The 14,943-nt window shown below is 37.3% G+C and overlaps 1 protein-coding gene and 1 long non-coding RNA gene across 2 annotated transcripts in view; both read right to left on the reverse strand.

The window, feature by feature from the left end:
- LOC128026600 (LIM domain-binding protein 3) overlaps positions 1-9,913 on the reverse strand; it is a 42,262-nt gene extending 32,349 nt beyond the window's left edge. The window contains exon 1 of the mRNA XM_052613849.1: positions 9,529-9,913. Coding sequence (XP_052469809.1) covers positions 9,529-9,624 — 96 coding nt within the window. The 5' untranslated portion in view covers positions 9,625-9,913. The remainder of the gene's footprint in view (positions 1-9,528) is intronic.
- A 562-nt stretch (positions 9,914-10,475) lies between these two features.
- On the reverse strand, positions 10,476-11,169 carry LOC128026297 (uncharacterized). The gene is made up of 3 exons (XR_008186392.1): positions 10,890-11,169; positions 10,737-10,778; positions 10,476-10,605 (listed from the first exon to the last, which is right to left on the reverse strand). It is a non-coding gene; the product is annotated as an uncharacterized LOC128026297 (long non-coding RNA).
- Between the last annotated feature and the right edge of the window lie 3,774 nt (positions 11,170-14,943).

Genomic DNA, 14,943 nt, shown 5'->3' on the forward strand with positions numbered 1-14,943 from the left:
TTCAAGCTGCTTGACTCAGTTGTGCTCAAGTTCCTTTCAATTAAGATGGTGCTCCTGGTTCTTCAAAGTAACGGTTTTCATTGGTAAACCCATGTCTTTCCCTGGACAATTTGTTTTTACTGTCAGTCCCTGTTGTATTCCCCTGAACTCGGGTCACAACTGTTTATTAGACTGTGCTGTGACCACTCTTACTATTCACATTCCTTTTTGGATGCATCTCCGCACCCTAACAGTTGCTGAAATCTAGTATTGTGAGAATGTATACTCGATATTTGATCTGACCTATGGGGTGTTGGGTAGAATATGAATTGAGGAGCTGCACCTTCAAGTTTCATTACACAGTTCTAGTTGTGGCACTTTCCATAGGTATCCCTAACATCAGTGTCAAGTAACGTCGAATGTGACTGACTGAAAGGGGAACATTTTGGTTACATATGCAACTCTCGTTTCCTTAAAGTGGGAATGGAGATGTCACATCCCTCATGCCTCAACCATGAAAATGAATACAATGAATACCGGGATGCTTTCTTGGCTCTTCAGCACAAACCTAAATGAGTGATTTCACGCTGCCATCTTATAAACCCATATGTACGGGGAGGGGCTTTTATTATGCAAATTCCACTCACCAATTGTCATCGGCCATTTCTTGTAATGCTCAGGGGGAGATTGGGGCTCCAAAGTGTCAACGTAACATCTCCATGGCCTCCTTCAGGGACAAGGAGTAACTTGTATCCAAAAATCTATCAGGCAGTACGATTGCTCAAGCTTAGCAACTACATAAGACGACTTTGAGGAAAATTTAGAATTTTTATTTTAGTCAATGGTGACTAAACATTTTGATTATAAACATACTTCAAAATAATTCATACAGGTTTGGCATAACATGACAGTGGGTAAATGATGACAGAATTAGAACTATCCCTCCAAAGTCCAATCCCTATTAATCCACAATGCTAATAGAACAATCAAATAAACTAATGCCAGTTCATGGGTCCCCTTTGGTATCATACATGCAATATGTGTGCCCAGATCTTAAGAGATTCATTACATTTATATAATGCTTTTTTGATTTTCTAAGCACTCAATGCATTCAACATTGTGAGGGGTTACCTCCTCGTCTACCACCAGTGTGCAGCATCCACTTGAATGATGCGACAGCAACCATAGTGCGCCAGAAAGCCCACCACACACCAGTTTATTGGTGGAGAGTAGACAGAGTGATGAAGCCAATTAGTAGAAATGGGGATGGTCAGGAGGGCGTGATTGGCCAGTGGCCAGTGGGTGAATTTTGCCAGGATGCCAAGGTCAGAACTCTACTCTTTTCGAGAGCATGCTAAATATTTGGACTGGTCGGCTGACTCAACATTACGTGGTGTCAGGTGAAGAAAAACAGCAGCAGCAACATGGCTTTATGAAATGTTTGGAGATAAGAAATGGAGCGAATTTCTTTCAGAAAAGATCATCTCGCAAACAGCTTGCAGAACTAATTTCTTTCAAATAAACAACACCTGTTTCACTTCTTGATTCGTGTCATTCCTGTACAACTTCTTGTATGAGTTTTCATGACAAAACTTGGTTTGGGGATTTTGTAGAGTTGCTGGGTGAAAGTTCAGCTCATTTAGAGTTTTTAGCTCATGTAATGCGTCCCCTGCTGTTGTGGATCTTTTACCTAGTGTCGCATAGTGTGAACACCACAATGACTTCAAGACAGACAATCAAATCATGTAGTCTGAACAGCGATTTGCAGACGTTTAAAGTCCTGTAGTTTGAACTTAGCCTTAATCTTCAAAGATACAATTATTTATTTTTTTAAATTGCATTCAAATTAGAAATCTGAGGGATGTGTGGATAGATGAACGTTTTTGGTTCTCAAGGTCAAGGTTCAAGTTATCAAAAAAGGTCCATTGTTTATACTGTACGAAGCGGAGTTAACACAGAAGTCAGCTTTCTGTTGGTCACTACAGCGAATATCACATGTCCAACTCGAACCTGTTGTGGATTTGCATGGATTTCTATTGAAAAATCAGCAGTACAACAGTAAATGAAGCCACAACTTTATTGATACTGCTGGTATCTTTGGATAATTTTTTCAGACTCATCCAGTTACATCAAAAGTGAGACAATTAAATCAGTGTAAAAGAAAGATTAAAACTGTCATACATCAAGAATATCTGATTACTAATGTAAAGCTGATAATTTTTATTTAACATTTTATTTAAAAGCTTGCAGCATCTGAAAGTGAAAGTAAAAGATGTGACATTTGCCAAGTGTGGTAGCCCATACTCTGAATTGGTGCTCTGCATTTAACCCATCCAAGTGCACACACACAGAAGTGAGAAGTGAACACACACCCGGAGCAGTGGGCAGGTATAGATCCAGCGCCCGGGGAGCAACAGGGGGTTCAGTGCCTTGCTCAAGGGCACTTCAGCCATGGGTATTGAGGGTGGAAGAGAACACTGTTCATTCACTCCCTCCCACCTACAACTCCTGCCAGCGACCTTTTGGTAGTCTGGCTCTCTAACCATTAGGCCACAGCTGCCCTCGTACCATCTGGCTACTGTGTGTAATATCTATGTGATGTGAACACAGTATGTGACAGCTGTGTTTCCACTACTGTGGTCATGTCCACACTGTGGATGAGCTTAACATGATCAATGCAATCCGACACCTGGATGGTCTATATCCAGGCACTTCACACATACTCGTTGTCAAATATGACAGATTGTTTTTGCCCTTCTTACATACTGCCTCGGCACAGTTTTTGATAATAATTTTCTCAAATTTATTAACCAGCTCAAGTTTACTGACGATGTTTATGAGCTGAACCCAATATAACTGCAGCTCCCAACTGGAGAGCTCCTATCCTCTGGAACACATTCACAAATAACTAAAGTCTGTCTCATATGCTTCTTGGGGTACAAGACTGTAAGAATAAGCCACACTAGATTTGGCAAAATAAATAAAATAAAAATCTGCTCAGTTCGCTGGTCTGGGTATCAGTCAGAATCTAACATCCAACCTTTGGTTAAATCGAGGTTGGAATAATTATGCTCACAGTTAGATGGCCACATTGAGTCCAAAATAGCTTTAGATGACAGGCTTCTCCCTCCTCCTTTCAAAAAGGTGTTCTGTATATATAACTACCCACAGTGGGTAGCAATTGCAGTCATTTTCCTGCTTGACAGCTGCTCTAAATTCTATCGGTGCGAATAGTGCTACCCACTAGAGTGCAAGGGTTGTTTAAAGAGTCTTTTTCCTCTATAAACATCAAGTTTAATTGCCACATCAAGCACGGGGAGTGTCCTGCCACCTTCAGAAAGGCTACTGTGAAAGTAATGTTCATGTGCTGGAGGCGACATCCCCATAAACTGATGTGTTCTACAAATTAAAAGGGTTACTTCACCCAAAAATGAAAACCATTAATGGATAAGTAAATTATGTTGGAATTTTAATTTCAGGGTGATTCGCCCCTTTAAGGCTTCATTATTTATGTTGAATATTAAGCAACATAATATAAAACTTGGCAGAAAAAAAGATATGGATAAAGATATTTTGCAAAACAATTTTACTTCAGATTTACTTATTTTAGTAAATGCACCAATACTGTTGCTTTTTGCCGGGGTTAGCAAAACTAACAGCAAAGTAAAAGGAAGGGAGCATGGGAAAACAAAGGCTTGGAGAGATTTAAGGGAGGATTACCAGGCCTGGCACATGAAACATGCATTAACTCTCCATTCTAGCTCATTCCAATTGATGCCTGGATGAATGAGTGGCTGTTATGCCAGCTCCAATCTCCTGCTCACTCACAACAACACAAAGGAGCTGTTCTATGGGTCAAGTAAATGGCCGGGGGAAAAGACCACAGGGAAAACTAGAGTGAGACATTTGATGGCTAGATAGATGGACTGTGAAGCAAAAATACAATTAAGTCAACATGAAATCAAAATGCATTCCTGGGCTTATTGTGCATGATTGTTTTTGCACTCCAGAGCAAAATATGATGTTTCTTTCCTCTTTCCACATTCCAGTCAATGTCTGATGGATAAAATCAAGATAATGGATTAAAAGCCCCAATATATCTCTTCAGGGAACATCATATTACACTCATCATACACCATTCAAAAGTTAGGGGTTGGTAATTTTATATTTATTTATTTATTTGCTTGTTATGTATTTTGAAAGAGAACACTTGTTCACCAGGGCTCTAAAAACAATGAATATGAATTTATCATCATTACTCCAGTCGTCAGTGTCACATGAAACACAACCCCAAAAATAAGGTTTTGAATGGTATTGGAAAACCATTTGGAAAACCAATATTTTTTGCATTCTGCAGAATAATTTTGTTGTTGTTGTTGTTGTTGTTGAAATTAAATTAGTATTTGAATTAGTATAGCATTGTTCTCTGTGGTTTCCAAGCACAATAAGATCTGTACCAATCATGATTTGAATTGACAGTCATGGTGTCAAAATATCTGAAATGATGAAGACTTTATCAGTTACATAAAACAGAAGTAGCAGTAATCGCTCATGACTGAGGCCTGAGTACTTAACCAGATGGGCTTATTTATGCTAACAAGACCGAAAAGAATCCGACACCATATGGATGCGATGTGACCTGATCCTCCCCTTCTGTAGCATCCCTCATATAAGAGCGGAGTGAACCTGCCCGACACCAAATGAATAAAACACATGTGAAAAAGTCCAAGAGTTTATCACAGCACATCAAAGCCAACCTGTTGAAATATCTGCGAAACAAGCTTTGGTTAAAAACATCAAACATTTCTGTACTGCTGGATGGAAGCGTGTCATTTTTGGTGGATGTTGGTATACAGTATTATAGCTCTTAGAGTCTTCAACAGCAGGACTGACTTGACCTACAGAAGCCTAAAAACAGCTCTGCCTGTCAGCAACACCAGCTTCAGGCTCTCATGGTAAACTCCTTGACTGGTAGTTGCTGCCTACTGGTTTGAGACTATCTGAGAGAGACTAGCATTAAATAATAACATTATTAACACAACTATTTGAGGGTCATACAATTTGCTCTGAAGAATGTCCTGAGTGTTTTTGAATTCTGACTTAATGCATTAAGTTCAATAAACTGGATGCTTTTATCATCAGGTTAGTCTGGTGGACCACAACTGACTGACACCATGACTTAACCTGGTGCAATGTGACATAAAATCAGCCAATAAGAAGATATTTGATGGTTAATGTACAATTGTGTAAAGCAATATTTTGTACCAAGGACATTTAACATTAGGCTAACCAGTGTCAAAAACAGAAATCAAACAATCAACAAAACTTCCTGTCAATTATTCACTGCATGCAACTCTTCTCCAAAAAAATATTTATAGCAGTTTGGTTTTTTATAAAGAAAACGCTTAATGCAAAATATTAACATTTTTCTAATGCATATTATACACTACCATTCAAAATATTTTTTAATTTGAAGTCACTCACCAAGGCTACATTTATCTGATCACACATACAGTCTAAACAGCAAAATTAAATTGTAAAATATTATTACAATTTAAAATAATTGTTTTCTATTTTAATCTTTTTTATATGCAAAGTTGAATTTTCAGCATCCATTACTCCAGTCTTTAGTGTCACATGATCCTTTAGAAATCAAGCAAATCAATATGAATATATCATTATAAATTTGCTACTTACAATTTTTTTGGGAAAACTTTTTTTTTCAGGATTCTTTGATGAAAGTTCAAAAGAAAAGCATTTGTTTGAATCAGGGTTTTTATTTTTCTATAGTTATTATTTAAACTTTTTTTATTGTCAATTGTGATCAACTGAATGCATCCTTGCAAAAACAAAAACAGTGATATGAATTTTTTTATTATAAAAACTGAACGGTAGTGTATCTTGTTAAAACATATATACAGATTTTGCAATTAGGTCAGTGAAAATATATATTATATAATATTTTATAAATACACTGAATAAGTACATTACACAAAAAATGAAGTACAGCAGGTTTGTGTTCATCTGCCAGCATCAATCTCCCTGAACTTCCCTCAGCTCATTAGACAATAGGAGTGTGAAGAGATGTCATATAAGCAGTCCAGCACTGAAAAGTCACAATGAAAATCAACCCTGTCTGGGACACTCTCACCAGGGGTGTTGAACTATTTCTAGAACTAAAAAAATCTTCGATTGTGGTCCATGTGAAGAGATAGCTACAATTGTGTCATTAATCCTACTCACTGATAGTATTAATGCAGATCATATTCAAGCCAACCATAAAACTCAATCTTCAAAAGCTTTAACTGGATGCTCAATGAATGAGAGTAGCCCTTAATTTGAAACATCCAAATTTGAACTCCCTAATATCATTCCACAAAGGTGAAACACTATTCTACCATTTCATTAGGGGTATATCAAGAAAGCCCACAATAACATTATGCTGAGTTTTATATTAGGCTGCAGTAAATGCCCTTCAATGGATGAAACATCCTCAAACTATTTGGCAGATCCTAAACTGTGGATCTGTGTTGGCTTTTTACTGTAACATCAACAGAGTCAAACACATTTCTAATGACACCACAGCATCAAATGAAATGTCACAGAACATTAGTGTAAGTATAAGGTGATTTAGTGATAGGTAACCCCATAACTTTCCTCTATTACATTGGCGGTCCCAATCGCCTTTTACTCCTATAGTACTACCACTCAGATCAATAGGACAATTTTTTATTTTATATATATACATGTTAGTGACAGCACAATGGCAAAAAAAAAAAAAGTTTGGATCTCAATAGTGTTCCTGTAGTTCAATTGGTAGAACATTGCTTTTCAAGCGCTAGGTTTGGGGGTTCGATTCCCCGGGAACACGATAGGTAAAAATTGATAGCCTGAATGCACTGTAAGTCGCTTTGGATAAAAGCGTCTGCTAAATGCATAAATTTAATTTAATTAAATTTTTACATTTAATTTCTGTAGAATAATGAATAATGCAAATGTTTGATTATTACACATTTCGTCGTTGTTTCCATAAAGTAAAAACTTAATAAACTTGCGTAGTTTAAATGCATTTAGTGAGTTCATAGACAAGATTTAGTTTAATTTAGTACATAAATAATTTAGTAACTATTTGGGATATTTTCATCCAGCTCACCTTTCGTAACTTTCAAAACAATTTTGGTTTCTGCCATGTGCCAAAGTCTCTTTGTTGCTGTCTAATGCATTCTCCAGATAAAAGTATTATTTTCCTTAGCAGCTCCTTTTCATTCAAACCACCCAGAGGTATTTATATCCCTCATCTGCTGCTTTCAGTTTGAACTGAATTGCAAGTTCATGCTTTCTGTGTGCCATCTGTTACAGTCTGAGCTGCTCTCAGCCAAGAGAAACCCTCATTTCAGCACCTAGCGCTGAATAGGAGCACTCACAGTCATACACAGAAACAGCTGACAAAAATATTTCACCCAATTCAGAAGCTCCAGTATATTAGCCAAAGAAAGTGAGGAAATATACTTGCATATCATCTGATATATGTCAGTACAATTTCTCAAAAGCATTTAAAACATTTCTACACTAAAGCAACAAGACTTCTCATCAGTCTGTAATACTGATTCATGGTGGGTTTTTTTTTTTCTAAATTACAAACTCCAATAACTCAATCAATCAATCAATCAGAAAGAGAGAAATGGTTGAATTTATTTTAAATAAGGATCTATATAAAATCATATTTTTACCCTGAGCATTAACTACTACAGATATTTCTAATATTTATAATAATAAATATAAGAAACTAAACTGAAAAGAAACCCCAGTATGTTATAAACAAAACTGTCAAATATTAAAATGCTTAGCAAGACTGCATTTGATTGGAAATAAAGCAAAAAAATTAATATTGTGAAATATTATTACAATTTAAAATAACTGTTTTCTATTATATATTTTTTAAAGAATTTAGCAGCCATTACTCCAGTCTTCAGTGTCACATGATACTTCAGAAATCATTCGAATATTTTGATTTGGTGCTCAAGGACCCAGGCCGCCCATCTCCAGTGGGCTGGTGAATAATATTCATCCTCTTAAGTTACACTGATCTTCCTCAGGCCTACTAATGTGATCTTCACAGCAGATGTAAATCTACGTCTTGATTCAAATACAGAATAACAGAGCACTTTTTGCCTCCTTTACAGCAGGCCTGCACACCTGTGAGGTACTTTTATAGAAAAGCCCCCGTTGAGCCAACCAACAGCAAGAACAAATGTACTGGGTACCACCTGTCACTCTACAGTGACTGACTAGGCCCTGTGCTTTTCCTGTAGACAAACAGACCTGCCACACACATCTTGATTTAGATATTCTTAGTAACCAGTACAGTGAGACCAAATGGCTGTCAAATGTTGCAAATAAAAGGCTTAGAAAAGCGTCAGAAGATTCCTGTGTGCGTTATGATAATGTTGAGGGGGTATACAGTACGTCACTATAGTATGGACCACCTAGGATAGTGGCAGGACAGACATTCTTCCTGACCGCAGACTGGCAGAGGTGACAAACTGGCAGTGCATCATCTCTTTGTGGCACGTATTGCCTCCGTTTCACCACTCAATCACTGTCTGACATTTTTTACACAAGAGGAATCTATTTTTTCAAGACCCTCTAATGCCATCAACATATTGGGGCAGTGAATCTGTCCTCACCAGACATCTGAGAATAGAAATGTGCATGTGGAATGTGCTCTCATTTGATAGATAGACTCCAACACAATCACACAGATATATTTATAGTCAAAAATACATATGCCAACAATATAGCATTCTCAGATTTTTATTTTTATTTTTTATTATTATTCTTTTATGAATTAAAATGTTTCTCCTACTAGGTTAACTATGTGCAACATAATTGTTACAGTACAATGAGAACTCACCCTTCTGTGATATTTGACCTTCCTGTCTTACAATACTGGCAAAATAAACTCCTCATGAACCCCCTTTTTCACTCGTTCATGCTGAATTCCTTGTATATATCGAACTACAGTTTCACAGAACTAGCTGTACAAGAGAAGCATTAGTCATCGTGACTTCATGTCACATGCAAGGATAACAGCAGAACAAAGATGGATCGACTTGAGTGCAATGAACTGACAGCATGCATTTGATCAATACAGTACAACTACATTGTAAATATGGATTTACAGGATCCCTCAATAAAGCAGTATTGTAGAAAGACTAAAAAATGATTCAGAAAAAACATTACACAGTATCTAACAGCACTGAAGGGCAATACACACATTTTTACATCAAGATACCAATTATTTATTTGTGGCACAAACTTCACATGCCCAATGCCAATTTCCAAATCAATAAGGATATAGCATAAGAATATAGGAGAAGCATAATAACTATCATCAAATTATGAGTAAGGTCATTCCTATACAATAAAAAACAACTCTGGATCAGCAACAGATCGGCATAGGATCAAGTGCCACGATAACAATGAATGAAATGGTGCCGAACTAATGACGTGTTCACTGTCTGTTTGGCCAAGATTTGGAGGTCTTACCTTGGAAACGGTGAGGGGCATGTTGAAGTCCTTGCCTCCTTGCAACCGGAAGCCCCAAGGCGAAGGTCCAGCGAGTGAAATTGTGTACGAACTCATTGTTCAAACAATTCCTGTCTATTATTTAAGCAACAGAATTTCAGAACAGATGGGGAAAATGAATTTGGAGGGGGCGGGGCACGTGCCAAACAGCCTCTGAAAGAAGAAGAAAAAAAAAGGTGTAAAATGAAAGTAACACTCACACCTTTCCGAGAAAAAAAAAAAAGCTGCAGGCCAAACGGGTCGAAGTAACAGCGAAAAAAAAACAATGAATTCAGGCCCAGTCAAACTGCAACTAATGCAAAATAACTGGAGCGACAGAGAAGAGCTATGAGCCAAAGGAAGAGGATTCTTGCCTGTTCAAATGAGTTGGACAGACGGCCTAAGAATAGCTGCCCCTCTGACGAGAGCGACAGCACTATGGCATTGTGGGGAGGGGGAGGAAGAGGAACTTATATGGCATGTAAGGGGACACCCAGAATGCCAGACCTCCCATGATTCACAGGGCTAATATAGCCGCCTCTTAAGTTAAAAGATTTTTCTAGACTCCTTTCTTTAAGAGTGCCTCAACTATCTGGGTCCTGGGCAGGTTTTGGTTAGGGTTAGGGTTAGGGTTAATTCCTTGCAAGTGCAACCTGGCTGATTCTGAAAAAGGTTAACAAAAGGTTAGAGTTATTTGGAAGCCCCAACGGACACAAACAAGCGTATCTCATGCATTCTGGGATTAGTGCTTATCAATTTTATCATCACTCTGAACAACTGGGTCAATAATATGTTCAATATGTTTGAGGAAAATCCAATTTTAATACAAAAAAAAATACAGTAAGGGCATTTATAATGTCACAAAATATATATATTTTTTAATCACAGTTTTCACAGAAATATTAAGCAGCATAACTATTTTCAACACTCATAATAAGAAATGTTTCTTGAGCAGCAAATCAGCATATTAGAATGATTTCTGGAGGACGATTTGACTGAAGTAATGACTGCTAAAAATTCAGCTTTGCGTCTCAGGATTAAATTACATTTGAAAATATACTGAAATAGAAAAAAAAAAAACATTAAAATTGTAATCATATTTCACAGTATTACTGATTTTTAATCAAATAAAATGCAGCCTTGGTGAGAATAAGAGACTTATTTTAAAACCATTGAAAAGGCATACTGACCCCAGACTTTTGAGCTGTAATGTATCTTCACAGATAGATTCACTTTAGATGCAATCAAATATAAAGTCATACTATAGCATTTGAAACATTCAATTGACACTGTAATCATTCATTTAAGAAGTAATTTTCTCTTATTCTTTATTGCAAACCAACCTTGGATGGCATAAACATGAGATATTGTTATCCCAAGCATTCAGAAGCATCTGGAGGTTCTTTATGAGCAGCTTTAAACAAAGAACAAGTGGCAGTGAGAAAAGCCTGATATGCTCTTATAGCTCTCAGAGAACCAAGATAAGAGGACCTCTCGTGCACTAGCACATCACAAGGTCCGCACCGAGACATAGGAGGAAAGATAACCACTGAGGGCCTGCCAGTTCACCCGGCCTAATTTGGGAGAGCACTAGTTTCCAGCTAAGTTTAGCACTCTTTGTCAATGGAAGAATTTGAAGTAATACAGCAATTGTGCCAATCCTGGACAGTGTGTGACATTGTTCTGATACAGTGCTTGTTATGCACCCTGCCAAATTCAACATACTATTATTGTAAAAACTTCTACCCAACCCCCCCCCCCCCCCCCCCCACAAATTATTATAAGTATTTTCTGATTCATGTCGCTGTTTTTTTTTTTTTTCTAACCAGAGACATACTGTATTGTTTGCACAAAGGTTTCCTAAGAAAATACTGAACTTAAAAAAAAATAAAAAATTTATCCAGCACCTCAGGGCCGTCGCCAGAACAAACCAAATGGGGGGGCATTTAATTTTCATAGGGGGGCACACTTTTTTTGATGATCTGAGACAGACCATAACAACAACCCATATTAGGCTATAACTAAAATAGACCACAATAGTCTTGTTTTGTTCAATTATTCAAATAAAATACTTCACCGTATGATCTCAACGTCTCTACTACGGCGTGCGCACTATTGAACACTCGACATGTGGGAAGCAGAATGCTGCATCAGCTTGACACTATATTCAAGCCAGTCACGAGTCTGATACCATGAAGACACAAAGGAGCGATTTTTATTATTATACAAGCGAGCAGGGTATCGCTGTAAAATGATCTGATTCGGTCCTTCATTTCCAAGATCATCAATGGCCTGCAGCTTTGGCCCAGTCACAGCCAGAGCGACGGCAATCACGTCATCACTAGTAGGCCCATTCATAATTAGACCAGCTGCTCTGTCTACGCTGTGAACTTGTGTCTCATTAGACAAATTCTCCAATCCTACCATCTCATTAGCTCCAGAGTCGTCTCCACACACGTTGGTGTTGGTCAAAGTCGTCTTTTTCACCGACGAATCTTTAAACCACTTTCTTATATACTGTAGCTTTTCTGTACAAAACCGCCAAAAATTTATTCTGAGATCGCATGCAATGCGCAGCTCAGCTGCGCAAAGGAATTGCGTATAAACAATACAATGCTGTATTGTATTAACTAAATGAACTGCATGATTTATATACATATACATATACTTATACACAAACTGCATATTGTAATTTGAATTAATAAAACTACTAACACAAAAATAACATATTGAAAGGTCTGCTGCTGGAGACTTGCCATTGGCTGTTGTATTTGAATAATTAATAAGGTATGTCTTTGCAAGGTTTGGGTGCTGTTTTGGGATGTTTTAACAGTCATTTATGAATAATTATATTTAAAATTATGTTCGGTGTAATAATGCGTTGAATAATGAATTGTCTGGATCATTTCTGAAGGTAATGTGTTATGCATTTCTAGTGTTACCGTTGTAGTGATTACTGTTCCTGTGAGCCAAGTTCTGCTGAAAACAACGTCAATATCGCAATGATCTAAATCAATAACATATAATATCAAACGTCTAATGCAAGTTGGGATAATTGTTCTGTGCGTTACGTTTAGGGGGCACAAAATGTCATTTGGGGGGGCACTGCCCCCCAATGCCCCCCCTTGACGACGGGCCTGCAGCACCTGCCACCTGATGACATGTTGGTCCTCTTCAATCATAGCTTTAAGCAAAACACATTTACACATTTTCACCATGCACAGTAGTGACTGATATGTATGTACACTAAACAAAAATCATTGATCAATCTTTTAGTAGATAGAAACATGCAAAACATGTAAAATAATGTCCCATGCATGCAAAACACCTCAAAGAGAATGAGCATCACTGAATCAGTGTTGCCAGAAGTCAAAACCAGATACACTAACAAATTCAAAACAATAACAGATACGCCACTTACTGCATAATAGTCTATATTTAGCCTCACATTATATTTATAGATTATATCGGTAGGTATGGATGAATGTGAAAATTCATGAAGCCCTAAAAATGTTTTCACGTGACGCGACTGCAGCCACTGAGCGTCTCGAGAACAGTGTAAAGCCTGTTGCCTGCCTCCATTTCCATCCAACAAACCATTAAAGACAAACAACTTCTCAAACTCCTGTTTCAACCTACATTTCATGCTAAAAGTCGCTTTATACTGACTGCCGCAGTCCTTGCAGTTTGGAGTCGCTCCGTTTCCTCCAGAGGCGAGCTCTGTCACTCACGCCAGATCCTCGGAACCCCGGGTGTACGTAAGCAGAAGCACACGGGACGCAAAGTGACCAATCATACTATGCTGAAGGATTTGCTCATGAATATTAAGTATTTAATGTGGCGTTCCCCCAGTGGGGCTCACTGATTGGCTGAAATGCAGACGGTAAGCTAATTACTAAGGCGAATTAACGAATCATCACATGTTGAGCGTTTGTCTCGTGAATATTAAGTAGCTTTGTGATGAATATGTTGGTTAGTGAGTAGGGTTACCAAGCAACGCATCATGACCTAATAAATATTAATGAGCAAAGTTTTTTTTTTTTCCATAGTAGGATTCGTAATTTCTCACGGGACGGGAGGCAGAGGGCGAGGGATTTTCATTAGAGAGGAATTATTAAAGAGACAGTCGTCCCTTTGTTGTCCTTGTAAACTTTTTTGAAAATGAGCCAATTTAACATCTGACCCCAAAAGCCTCAAAAGCCATCAGACATTCAGGGCCCTGTATTTAATCAAAGACTGTTTAATTGACAAAACGTAGGTTGATCGATTAGTTCTTGGGTTCTGCGTTTTTAACGATTGTATTTGGAATATTTAAATGAAGTGTTTCAGCTGTTTGAATTAAACCTTGAAAAAAGCGTCTTAAACACTGATCTATATATATGTTCTATATTATAGATCAGTGGTCTTAAACCAGCCTAAACTGGTCTAGCTGGTCACCCAGATAAATTAATTATCTGCTGGTTTAGTCTGCAAACTGGATTATGAGTTCCTCAAAAAGCCTGATCAGCCTGGGAGACTATTAAAATATATTAAATATATGAAATGTTTAAAATGTACAATTAGCTTAATTTCATTGACATATAATCATTTTTTGTCTATGATTTTGCTTCTGTAAAAATATTATTATATTTTATAATTATAATTTTGTGTATAATTTTGATTCAGTGGGTTTTTCAAGTTCAGATACAGATCATGTTCATATTGACACATTGATGTACATTCGTAATGTTAGATTAATTAATATAAACTTTTATACATGAGAAACTTTTCCTTAAAGAGAAGTGCTCAAAATATATATGTGTTTACTTTTCCAACCCATGATGGAATATTGGAATATTATAATTGTGCAAACATTTCTTGCTGTAATGTGATGGCATGTGTTTTTTTCAAGAGCCACTGCTGAATTAGCAAATGGCACATTGCCCACAGGAGGGCATTGTCTGAAAAAGCAGATGATGCATTGTTTAGAAATGACAACCTGCGTCATAGTTGCATTGACAGAACTAAGTAAGAGCATTTTAACCACAAACCACAGTGCATGCAGAATTGATTACATGAATAATGTTCCCAGATACCTTTAAAGAAAGACTTGACTGAGATGGGAATCCAATTTTTTTTACATTCACTTGCTTATTGTTATGCCCAACATTTATATATAGCCTAATCCAGGGTATACACTATTATTCATATTTTTGGAGTCATTGAGATTTGTTAATGTTTTTGAATGAGACTCTTATGCTCACAGCTGCATTTATTTGATCAAAAATAATAGTAAAAACATTATCACTGTGAAATATAACAATGTGGGCTCATGCCGTCCAACTGTCCAGAGGGGTGCACATGTGCTTTTCCTTTGGGCACAAATAACTCAAAATTACTTGCAGAACCAAGAAAAAG

Source organism: Carassius gibelio, chromosome A13, assembly GCF_023724105.1.
Source record: "Carassius gibelio isolate Cgi1373 ecotype wild population from Czech Republic chromosome A13, carGib1.2-hapl.c, whole genome shotgun sequence".
NCBI classification, from domain to species: domain Eukaryota; kingdom Metazoa; phylum Chordata; class Actinopteri; order Cypriniformes; family Cyprinidae; genus Carassius; species Carassius gibelio.